General features: G+C 41.6%; 1 protein-coding gene across 16 annotated transcripts in view; it reads left to right on the top strand.

Moving 5' to 3' along the window:
* phldb1b (pleckstrin homology-like domain, family B, member 1b) overlaps nt 1–12,559 on the top strand; it is a 120,245-nt gene that overhangs the window by 65,763 nt on the left and 41,923 nt on the right. For all 16 annotated transcript variants that reach the window (XM_061681054.1, XM_061681059.1, XM_061681058.1 and 13 more), the window contains one exon: nt 3,797–5,259. In XM_061681054.1, the coding sequence (XP_061537038.1) occupies nt 3,797–5,259 (1,463 nt within the window). The remainder of the gene's footprint in view (nt 1–3,796; nt 5,260–12,559) is intronic.

A 12,559-nucleotide genomic window follows, 5' to 3' on the forward strand; every position in this document is an offset into this window, starting at 1 on the left:
ACATCCAAAGAAGATTTTTGGCACAAAAGTAATACTACACTGTACGGGGGTTCTCGGTTTACGATGGTAATGACATACGGTGTTTTGAAGTTACAAAAATCACACAATGCACAAGTCAAAATACATCAATCATGCAGCACAACAAGGCATGCTGATTTATTGCCATACATAAGGTTTTTCATTTGATTGGTTTATGTTTATGGCCCCTATGAAAAACACTATGAACATAATTAATTCAAATATTTAGTGTAATTATGAGCTAGAACGACTAGGTTACTGTAGGTATGGTGAGTTTCAGCTTCAGAACATATTCATACAACAAAAGATCATATTTGGGTTACATGAAAGTCTGTTGTAAACCAATGACCTCATGTATCTAATTTGAAAATGAATAATGTAAATGTCAACAAAATTTATGAAAAATGTATACGAAATTTTTTTACATCCCTGAAATTATCTTTACCTGTTTTATATGGCTACTGTATACCTTTAAAAAATAAAAAAGACAAATATTTTCGTTCATTTTACTTGGGGACAATCACAAATGCAATTGTGGTTGAATTAAGCAAACATTTCCCTGTCTTCAAATCCAGACGTGGATGGGGTCTATAAAATGCCTCACACAATACTGTACGTCGACGACAGTTAAACAGACTGCATAATTGTGGACAGTCAGCACGGCGTCTTGGTAACCGGAAAGTAGGCATCGAACCTTCAAAATAAAACAAATCCACGAACGCATTCATTTTGTAAATCCGGTCAATTTCAATCGGGCGTAACACCACAGCGCGATGACAGTTTTTGCGTGAGCACCTGTTGAGACACTGGATGACGCCGCAGTGTATTTCCCACGTGGGAAAGGAAATTCGTTTCAATTTATGGCTGACTCTTTGGACCGGAAAGCGACTCGACTTTCGTAACTTGACAAGCAACGATACTACCGGTGTCTCGCAGAACCCTCGACCGCTTTAAATTAAACAAATAAATAAATGCCGGTGAACTCTCCAGCCTTCCTCGGTGTGCGCGCAACCGGGATCCTCCGGGCTCAGTCTCAGCCGGTCTGCCACTGGCGCCCGGAGGATGTGCCCCACACTTTGTCAAAGAGCAGGTGGACGGCGCAGAAGGCTGAGCGTGTTTGATTCAGTCACGTGAGTAGCCCTCTTCCGAAAAAAAAAGAAGACCCATCACTTCGTACAGCAAAACTGATACCCCTATGTTGCCTTCTTAACATTTATAAAACCACAGTGTGAGTCGACGGCGGGTTTATCGGCAACTGAGCCGCGGTGCGTCAATGCCAGATTTCCAAATGAAGTTAGGAATGCTGCCCTGCAGCTCACGACACCATTTACTTCACGCGTTCCCCCCTTGCAAAGGGCTGCTATTATTTTGTCCTCCTCCCAACCCCCTCTTTTTCTGCCTCGATACCCCGTTTGCTGTGTGCGAACGACGACGTGACACTAGCGTCCACGCAGAGGTTAGTGTATAAATGAGTTATTGTAACACCTTGCTCACATAATGATATGTAAACACTGCACAAACCAACCCCGCTTCCACACTGAGCGTGAGTGTAAAGCTGAACAATGATAAGCGGAGCACACAGGAAGCGACTCCCATCACTGCGAAGCCAGAACGAGCTAATGCCTTATTTGTGGGGTTTCTATATTTCAAGACATTATTTCTGTTGAGATTTTCCTGACACAATCGTGGAGAGAAATGCTTCATTTGTTATGTGTTTCACCCTCATGCATGTAACCACGAATTTCACATCATTTAAGAAACTGCCTGTGAATGTTATGAAATGCTGTTGCTGAGGCAAAAGCCAAAGATGCGCACATGATACCATACAATTATGTCCCGATGGCATCGCAAACCGATTGGCCGCTCAATCAGTGCTATGACATTCTGGTAGTGCCATATTATCCTTGTCATATCCTGACTACAGCATTGGTGCACTCCTCGTGATCTAAAAAAATAAATAAAGGCCCAACATTCCAATAGGGTATATGCCCAAACAACTTCCGCATTCGGCAAAACAGAACAAAGCACTTTGTTCCAGCTGAGGTAACTAGGGAAGCCGCTGTGCTTGGTCATGGTGACGCTGTTGACGTTCAGTACTCGTCATTGGGGAGTCGCTTTCATGAGCTGCGAAAAATGTGTGTGCTGCCTAGTTCCAAATCTGTTGTCAACGGCGAACAGCTTGACAAATGTTTTTTTTTACTGTAACAAAAACAGCATGTTCCACACTTCAGTGCTCTATTTACAATAGACAATAAATATAACCATCATGACATAGCTGCCACGTCAATGCGCCACATTCAACATGGCTGCCACGTAGGCACGGGAGGCATGTGTTTTGCAATTGGATCTAGTCGTATTGTATATCTGTGACCCTTAAATACGTCAGTCTCATTCCCTGCCTGCATTGGGCCACAGCGCCTGTAAACAACAGCAGCCAATTCTGGAACTAACAGACTTGGTCAACGGCGGTTTAAGTGATAGATGGAAACTATTTTTGGACAAATTGTTGAGTCCCGACGGTCCGTTTTATCCGATATCCACTATATCGGGGTCTGTTTTAATGAGGTTCCACTGTATATCATAGCATAATTGTAGAAAGAAATTACACACGTTTAATGGCCTTCCTGTGTGGAATTTGCGTGTTGTCCTAGTGCTTGCTTGGGTTTCCTCCCACATTCCAAAAACATGCATGTTCACTTCATCAGAAATTCTAAATTGTCCTTAGGCGATAATGTAGGTGTACATGGTTGTTTTTCTAATGTATATGAGCACTGCGATTGGCTGGTAACCAGTCCGGCCCCACCTCTTGCCCAAAGTCAGCTCACCTATATCGCCAATAAAGATAAGCGGTAATGAAAATTGATATAATTATAATATCACATTTATATTATTATTTGAAATGTTGCTTATTTAGTCACTGACGATACAGTGGTTCACTAACCTGACTTCTGTGCAGGCAGTGCGGGTTCTGTTCCCACTAGGTGATGGTGTGAATGTGAGTATGACTGTGAATGGTTGTCTGTCACACCATGCTGCATGCATTCCGATTTCCATTTAAGCACAGGACACGTCAATTTAAAGAACACTTTTTTGCTCTGATCATTCCCTCAAGGTCATGCTGATGAGTCTCCTACATGGCGCTGTGTTTCCGTTGTCATGATCTGCCATGTAGATATTAAAGTGAGACTGTCAAGATTAGATTACCCAATCTGTGTTCGATGTGGTGTTTGGGCCGCACATTAATTAAATTATGCAGGCACATGTTTTTTTCCTTATCCCTATCCAAAGTACATTGCTGTCTGTGTTGTGTTGTCATCTCCTTGTCTCTATCCTTTCCTCAGTGCTAATCAGTTATCTTCCCTTGATCTTGCATTTAGTCACGATCTTGAGCATGTTTATTACATAAAATTGCATGATTATCAATGCTAAATGAGCTTGGTTTGCAAAACCTTATTGGTTTTATGTAAGGAAACTCTTTAACTAAAACTACTGTAAAGAAAACTTTAGGACAATTGAAGTCATCAGGGCTAAGACTGAAGCTAAAGATATATCAAAACTGACTTCTGTGATTCATATAACCAATATTGGGTGATATAGAATTTTTTGAATCTCATCGTGCTTACTCAATGGTTATTACAGTGTTACATAATGAAAGTGTATTTCATGGGTAACGAGTGTGGAAATAAACTAAAAGTTAAAATGATTTCAACTCTTAAAGACATTGTCTTATTTAGATAGTGAAGCTTAATGGCATCTTTTTCTATTTGACCTATTTTAGACACGGAGAACTTGGTCAATGGGAATCATCGGGCCAGTCCAGCACAGTCTTCCCAAGAAACTGGCGAGAGAGTCCAGTCTGAGCACAGTGCTATTGTAAGCTCTATTGAAAAGGACCTCCAGGACATCATGGACTCCTTAGTCATGGATGACCCTGAACCTTGCTCCTCTGAAGACAAAAAGCCCCATGGGGGCCAATCAGTTACTCATTCAGCCGTGTTACCCATGGTCAATGGTGGGGGCAGGTATTTGCTATCCCCTCCTACGAGTCCTGGGGCCATGTCAATGGGATCCAGCTATGACAATACATCTCCACCCTTTTCCCCTCTCTCTTCCCCTTCACCAGCCAGCAGTGGTAGTTTTACTAGCCCATCTCCTGGTGGAGCACCCCAGGATCACATTTCGTCTCTGCCACCAGTGCCTGCACGCTCTTCTAGCTACAACTTTACCAGCCATTCACAACTTGTATCCCAGCCACGGACCAACCTACCTAACTTTAATAGTGGCGCCATGGGTCAGAAGGTTCACGAAAGCCCCAGGCTGCAAAGGAAGATTTTAGGGGAGGCTCATCCTAGTCCTAACCCTAGTCGCAGAGGATTATGGCAAGATGGGTCAGAGAGTCCCAGACAGACCCCTCTTTTGTCTTTGAATGACTGTCTGAGTAGCAGAAATATTGTGCCAAGTAGCCCTGGTTTCAATCCCAAATTTCCAACTTGTCCTTCCATGTCTGCTAGTATGAGGACCAAGACAACCACAGTGCTTCATGAAAGACCTGCCAGTCCTTTTAGAGATCAGCAGACAAGCTTAGCTGATGGCTCCCTCAACTCAAGCCCATCCAGGCAACTTTCCCAACCTACTAAGGCCTTTCAGCCTCCTCTCGATCCTATTGTCCATATCATCCAAGGATCACCTTGCCAACAGCTGCCAGAAAGTCCCCGCATGGCCAAGCGAAACATAGAACAGAATGGCGGAGGAGGTAATATGAGAGATCTTCCACCTCTAAGTCCCTCCATTGCTCGTAGAGGCGTCCCAGTACTCCCAGGGGCCCTCCCAGGAACGGTACCAACCCTGAAGACACCTGATAGCCCCTCAGGTCTGGGCAAGCTGGTCTCAGAGAGTCCCAGGCTTCATCGTAAGACTGGAACTACACCTGTGGATCTGACTAGCAGCTGGGGAATGCGAGCCCGTAGTCCTTCGCCCACATCTCTCATGACGGAAGGTGGCACGGGAATACAAAAGGCCAGCTTTGGGAATTCGCTTTCTTCTGCATATAGTCTTGGTTCTCTGCCTGGCTCATCTCCCATGTCCAGCCCCAGAAGCAACAGGAAGATATCAATGGGGCGACCAGGGATGAGGGAGAGGAAGAACAGCATCTCAGAAATCAGCGACAATGAAGATGAGCTGTTGGAATACCATCGGCGACAGAGGGAGGAGCGACTTCGAGAGCAGGAAATGGAGAGACTGGTGAGTGAGAAACACATTATTTCAGGAAACTTCGGCAATTCTTATATATTTAGAAAGATCGCAAATGATCAACTTTTTCAGGGAATTATGCTCTTCCACAGCCATTACATGGTTGACTAATTAGATTACTGGTAGGTATTTGTTTTGTCTAATTGAGGATTGAATCTCAGATCTGTTTTGCAAAGCACAGTTGGTAAACCGGTATTGAACTGCTAAATATATTTAACCAGGACTTCCTATCTGATCTCTCTGTAAAGGAAAGTGTTTTGGTTTTATGCAACAGGTCTTGTATTTTCAAAGCGGATGAGTCAGAAGTTTAGTAATGTCTTTCACTTGGCTTTTGGCTATCCAAACTGCTGCTGACATGAAGCCTCAGGCTTCAGGGTGCCGGGATGTTCCTATAGTAACCATATTGTTTGTTTCCTAAGCTTTGCAAAGGGGGAGGGAAGAATGGTAGACATCTTGACACTGCTAGTGCTTTTTAAAAAAAATTAATGCTTTTGGGCGGCACGGTGGACGACTGGTTAGAGCGTCAGCCTCACAGTTCTGAGGACCGGGGTTCAATCCCCAGCCCCACCTGTGTGGAGTTTGCATGTTCTCCCCGTGCCTGCGTGGGTTTTCTCCGGGCACTCCGGTTTCCTCCCACATCCCAAAAACATGCATTAATTGGAGACTCTAAATTGCCCGTAGGCATGACTGTGAGTGCGAATGGTTGTTTGTGTCTATGTGCCCTGCGATTGGCTGGCAACCAGTTCAGGGTGTACCCCGCCTCCTGCCCGATGACAGCTGGGATAGGCTCCAGCACGCCCGCGACCCTAGTGAGGAGAAGCGGCTCAGAAAATGAATGGATGGATGGATAAATGCTTTTGTTTGTGTGAAGATGGCTGTCAAGAATCACTGAAGGTGTCGTGGTTCACTCACCTGACTTTTGCGCAGGCAGCGTGGCTTCAGTTCCCACTCATTGATGGTGCGAATGATTGTCTCTCTTTGTAAGGATCTTGTGATTGAATGACAACTAGACCACTAAGACCAGAGTGTTGTGTGCCGTTTGTCGGAAGGCAGCAACGTTGACAAAATTGAAGAAAATAGTATGTCCCCTCTCTGCTGTCATAACATTTATTCCACTTTCCTGAAAATACTTTTTAAACTATTTTGAGGTATGTTTGTGGAAATTTCAGTCCATTTACCCTGAAGAACATTTTTGAGGTCAGAGGTCCAGGCTCACAATATTTATGGGTTGTACTTCATACGAAATGTGTTTGATCGGGCTGAGGTCAAGACTGCGTGAGTTCTTCCTCACTAAACTCATCCAAGCCATCCCTTTATGAACCCTGTTTTGTGCACTGGCACATACTCTAGGCATGCCTGAATAGGCCAATTACATTACTCTGTCACTCTAAAATCAACTTTTTATTGTCTTTGCAAGACATTTGGCTGAAAAGTGCAAGAGTTAGAATTTAATAAGATTATTCTAGATTATATGATGATGATGATGATATGATATATATGCTTGTTCTGGACATTTATATTGTTAAAATATACTCTTTTTTTTAACTTCATCAAAACTAACAGAAACCCTATATGAGAGTTAGTATTTGCAATCCACAACAGGACTGAGAAAGTGTAACCTTTTAGTTTCTCCGCTCTCTGGTTCTTTGGCATGACAGGAAATACAATTCAGCTCACTTTACCGCTTAGTCATTCCTGTGGACTCACTGAAAAGTGATTAGTCATAGCTTCCTTCTGACTTGTCCAATAGAAGCAAAACATTGAGAATGCAAAAAAGGGCGGCACCGTGGACGACTGGTGAGCACATCTGCCTCACAGTTCTGTGACTGTTCAAATCCTGGCCCCGCCTGTGTGGAGTTTGCATGTTCTCCCCGTGCTTGCGTGGGTTTTCTCCAGGTGCTCCGGTTTCCTCCCGCATCCCAAAAACATGCGTGGTAGGTTGATTGAAGACTTTAAATTTCCCATAGGTGTGAATGTGAGTGTGTGTTTGTTTATGTGTGCCCTACAATTGGCTGGCAACCAGTTCAGGGTGTACCCCACCTCTCGCCTGAAGATAGCTGGGATAGGCTCGAGCATGCCCGCGACCCTTGTGAGGATAAGCAGTACAGAAAATGGAATGATGGATATGTACAAAAAGTTAAGCGCTTAAAAGGTCAAGAACAAGTATAGTAAACGTCAAATATGGATGGATAACGGGACCATCAACGGCTGCTTGAATTAAAGAGTCAAGATTTCTCAGCAGCATGTTTTGTTATTGTATTGTTTTAACGTAGACACTCGCAGCTCTTTGAAAAAGCAGGGCGTGGAGCTGCGGGGCCTGTAATTAGTCACAGTTGATTCACTGTCATGAGAGATTTTCTCGCCCCAGAGCATACGCATTTAAGTCATTTCACACAGATTCGCAACTCCTTACACAACTGATTACAAAAAACAAGTTAGATGAGTGTTTCCGAAACATTTATTTAAGAAAAAAGGAGTTATTGTTATTGTGAAATCAGTGGAAGTACACAGCTCAGAGGCAGCACGAGGGCTCTACTTAAAAGGATGCACTGACTTATTCTTGTAATGTCTTTAGGCTTCTCAATTTGATTTACTGAAATCTTTCAGAGCTCCTTAATACATTATGAAAGAAAGCCAACAATACTGACTATGAATGGCAGCAATAAATATTGGCAGATCCTGTCCTGCTAGGCCAACATTTTTTTTTTTACATTAATTTTCAGTTGAACAATTGGTCCATTCATTCATTCATTCATTCATTTTGGCCTTATAATGAATGAATGAAATACTCTGTGGTTGAACTCAATCCATTCCAGGGTACTGGTTGATCTCTGACTTCTTTCTCTTTAGAATCAATTTCCCATACAAAACACAATATTCCTTGCACCATTTTAACATTTTTAACTCCTATGCAAGTGTAAAAAGTAGTTAATGTGTGACAGACAAATAGAGTACATGGAAGTGTTTCCCAGTCTTTATTGATGTTAGTCACCCATTTTACATTAGAAAAACCTTACAGCACACCACCAAATATAAATATCACAAAAAGTATGAATAGTGAAAAATGAAGACCGCATCTCACAACGTTAGTCCCGGTCCCAATCGGTTCTCGATGCCCAACCCTAGCAATGACAGCTTCAAGACGCCTCCTGTATGGAGAAACTAGTTGCATGTATTGCTCTGGTATGATTTTGGCCCACAAGCAGTCTTCAAATTGTGAAGGTTCCGTGGGCTTCTTTTATGGACCTTGAGTTTCAGTTCTTTCCATAGCTTATCGATTGGATTCAAGTCAGGTTATTGGCTGGGCCATTCTCACAGCTTTATTATTATTTTTTCTTAGAAACCCATGGAGAGTTTCCTTGGCAGTATGTTTTGGATCATTATCCTGCTGAAATGTCCACCCTCGTTTCATTTTAATCATCCTCGTAGATGTCAGCAGATGTTTGTCAAGAATGTCTCGGTAGATTTGCCCAGTCATCCTTCCTTCAATAATGTGCAGTTTACCATGACCATTTTCTGAAAAACAGCCCTATACCACTTTCGGATTTCACTGTTGGTGTGGTGTATTTAGGGTGATGTGCAGTGCCATTTCTCCTCCAAACGTGGTGTGTATTATGGCATCCAAAGAGTTCAGTTTTGCTGTCATCAGACCAGACTATATTCTGTCCAAATGTTGTTCAGCAAACTTTAAACAAGCTTTGACATGTTTTTTTTTTTTCCCCATCAAAGGAGTCTTGCGTGGTGAGCGTGCATACAGGCCATGGCGGCGGAGTACATTGCTCACTGTTTTCCTTGTGACAACAGTACCTGCTAATTCCAGGTCTTTTTGAAGCTCTCCACAGGTGGTCGTTGGCTCTTGGACAACTCTTCTGATTATTCTTTGCACTACTCTGTCAGAAATCTTACACGGAGCACCCCGATCGAGGCAAATTTATGGTGCTATGATTGGCTTTCCACTTACATATTATGGCCTCAACCCCCGGGGCTCACTGGAACGTTCAGAAACTTAGACATGCTCCTGTAACCAATGCCATTGTTATGTTGTGTAACAATTACTTTGTGATGGTCTTGAGACAACTCTCTGCTCTTACACATCATGAGCTGTGTCTTGAATCACACCTTGACAATGAGACCTTTTTTAGGCCATCAATTAGGACTGAACCATCTGATATTCATTTGCACTGAAAAGGGGCTGGATTGCTGTTTGATTATTGATAGATTTTAGGTGTTATCTTGGGTTTCCATGCCTTTTTGCACCTCCCTTTCTTCATGTGTTCAATACTTTTTCCTTGTGTCATTTCACATTATTGCACACAACTTCATTTCTGATCGTATTTGTTCTACTTTCTTTGTATGTATGGATTACTTGGGTTGTTCCTAGCTTCTGGTGAAAATTTCATGACAATAGCATCTTTGGAAATATATTTAGTGGGAAAAATGGTGACGTGTTAAATACTTATTTCAGCTGCTGTATTCCGTTGTATGAATGGCAACAGGTGGATACACAGGTTTATTGTACCTTCTGCCAACTAAAGGAAGAGCATTTAATGGTTCTGCCTGCCCCTATACATTGCTGTCATAGATAAATGAACATAGATTGTTTTAATTAATCAATCATTTTCAGACAAATTAAGTAAAATTGGGTAATTCCCTGTGGTACCCCTGGTGAGCTCTCACAACATACTAGTGTGCCAAAGCACCCTGGTTGGGAATCACTTTATACTAATGGAGGGAGGGTTGCTGAAGTTGAGTTGACTTTGTCATGCCATTTAAAATGCCAAACTGTCATACAAGTTCAAAAAGAAGCTAACCATTGTATAGTAAAACTAAAAAACAATATGCTGTGTACTCACCCTTAGCAATATTGATTATTGTTGGTAATAGCGTTGGGTGGTATCTCGCTTTTATTTTCTGATGCGATATAGGATGTGACAATAATGTTTCGACAGGTAATGGTACAATTTTATAACTATTAAGCTATTAAAGTAACTATTGACTTCATGAATTTGAAATGCCTTCACATATTCATAAGGTCCGATTCAAAAGCAGTATTTTTACGATGAGGGGTGTTCTGATGAATAACGACAGAGAAAAAGAGAAAAGACATTTAACTGGCAAAATCCTTTTGGACCTGCAGGTAATCCCTCTCTACTAATAGACTATCCTATCTGAGGTTAAATCCATCAGATCCAGACTGTCCAGTCTGCTTCTGTGTTCTCCACATGACCGTCTGACTGACACCCAGTCCTGGCAGAGACTCTTGGCTTACATGGCAAGTCTTTGGCACAAAGTCTCACACTCATGACTCACACATATGACCTCTTATTTCCTGGGATCTTTGTGTTGTTGAGCTGGGGCCCTGTTGAGGAGGAAATCTGTTCTTACTAAACATTGGGGGTTAAAAAAATATATTGTGGTGGGTCTAACACTAATTCAGACGTTTATCATCATCCTGCATCATCAACTTGAACTAATATGACTTTACTCATCTCTTTGCTTCCAACTTGAGTCTCTTGTCAGTTTTCCAGTTCAGTGGGGCGTCACATAGGATGGCGTGCGTTAAGATTAGCAGACCAAATATACTTCCACACTCTCAAACAGAACATGACATGATGCCCATTCCTCAACACAACCAAATATATCTAGCTCATGTTGCACACTGAATCTGCCACACCTGGCAGATAAATGTATCTATAAACTCTGTTCGAAACCTCTCACTGAAGATAACAATCTCATAGGGATGGCTTGTGGACTTTTCCTTTTGAGTTATTTCACTCTTATAAGACTTATTTAACAGTTAATGTTCAGTTTGGCTCCTTAGTGACTTATTTTCCCCCCCAGTACACATACACGTAGACGTAAATCGTGAACAAATACTATATGTTTGTATTTGGAGTAGCTGTAGAAGTGTACCGTATTGCAGTGACTGCATTAGATGCTGTTTGGGCATCTCTCCACTTGAGGGCGTAATCTGCCTGTTCACACACTGGCCAATCGTGGCATTTAATACATCTACAATACAACTACATACTAAACAAGAGTAAATATTGAAAACAATTTCTAATTGACCAACATGTACACTATACTTTTAATGCAAATTCTCAAATGGTAGCAAAGACAAAACAACTGTTATATTGTGACATTACAAAGAGTGTTCAATGTTTTTTGAATCAAAATAGTTTAATATCCAATTTACAGTCAAAGCATTTGAGATAAAAGTGGCCTTATAAAACAGAAAAAAGTAAAAAAGAAAGGTTGTAAACTGTTCTATTATAGATAGATAGAGAGGGTGTTTTCTCTCTAATTCTGACACATTTTCTCCAAAGAAATTTTTACATTACAATGTAAAACCAAATGTAATACCAATATAGGGGGGACTCGGAAGCAACATCAGTGTCTAGCTCAGTTAGTATTGGATTATTGGAGTCTGTCATGGACTCGTATAATATTTGTAGCAGGACACTACCTAAGAGGCAGGAACAGGGAGCAGCCCATCTTTTACCTGCTTGCCCTGCCAAACAGAAGCCAGGTCTTCTTGCAAGCATGGCAGCACTCATAAAGGTAATTTGATGCATTGCTTGTATGATTATTGCAGTGTTATTGGGTTTAGACTTGCCCGTGGGCTCTCCTGGATGCAGTGATAACATGATGCCCTTTAAGCCTCCCGTCATGTTGGCTTCTTTTATACACGAAAACAAATCAAGTCACAAAAAAAGCAAAGACTCTGCAACACCATGACTAATTATTCAGTTAATAATGCAACTTAAGTACTGTAATCACGCAATCACATTTTGCCATGTGCATATTTTTGGGCGAATATTGAAAAATCCCAAGACAAAATCAATTAGTTTGACATAACATCCCATGTAGGTTGATAAATAATTTAAACAAATAAATAAATAAAAAAAAGAAAGGGAAATTAAACACTTACTTTTTGACTTGATTTTCTGATTTTCAAGCACTGAAAACTCCTTTGTCATCAACCCAATAAACGAGGGAGCCAGCATTCACAATGAGAGGTGTTAGGTCTGCCGGTAGAATCGGCCAAAAATGGTACACTTTAGAATTGATTCATTGTATTTTGGAAAAATGCCCCAGAATTTATGCGTGATGTGCAGACTTCAGCGTAATTCAACAAGTTTTTTTTTTTTTTAACTAGGTAAATTTGGTAATTATTAAATACTTTATCAACTTTAGTTGTGCTGCCAATCTAACTAAACTCTCAAACTAAGCTCTCCTTCTACTCACGATTAGTGGACTTCATTAGCATCTGCTTCCAAAGTGTGGATAT

This window comes from Phycodurus eques, chromosome 7, assembly GCF_024500275.1.
Source record: "Phycodurus eques isolate BA_2022a chromosome 7, UOR_Pequ_1.1, whole genome shotgun sequence".
Classification (NCBI taxonomy): domain Eukaryota; kingdom Metazoa; phylum Chordata; class Actinopteri; order Syngnathiformes; family Syngnathidae; genus Phycodurus; species Phycodurus eques.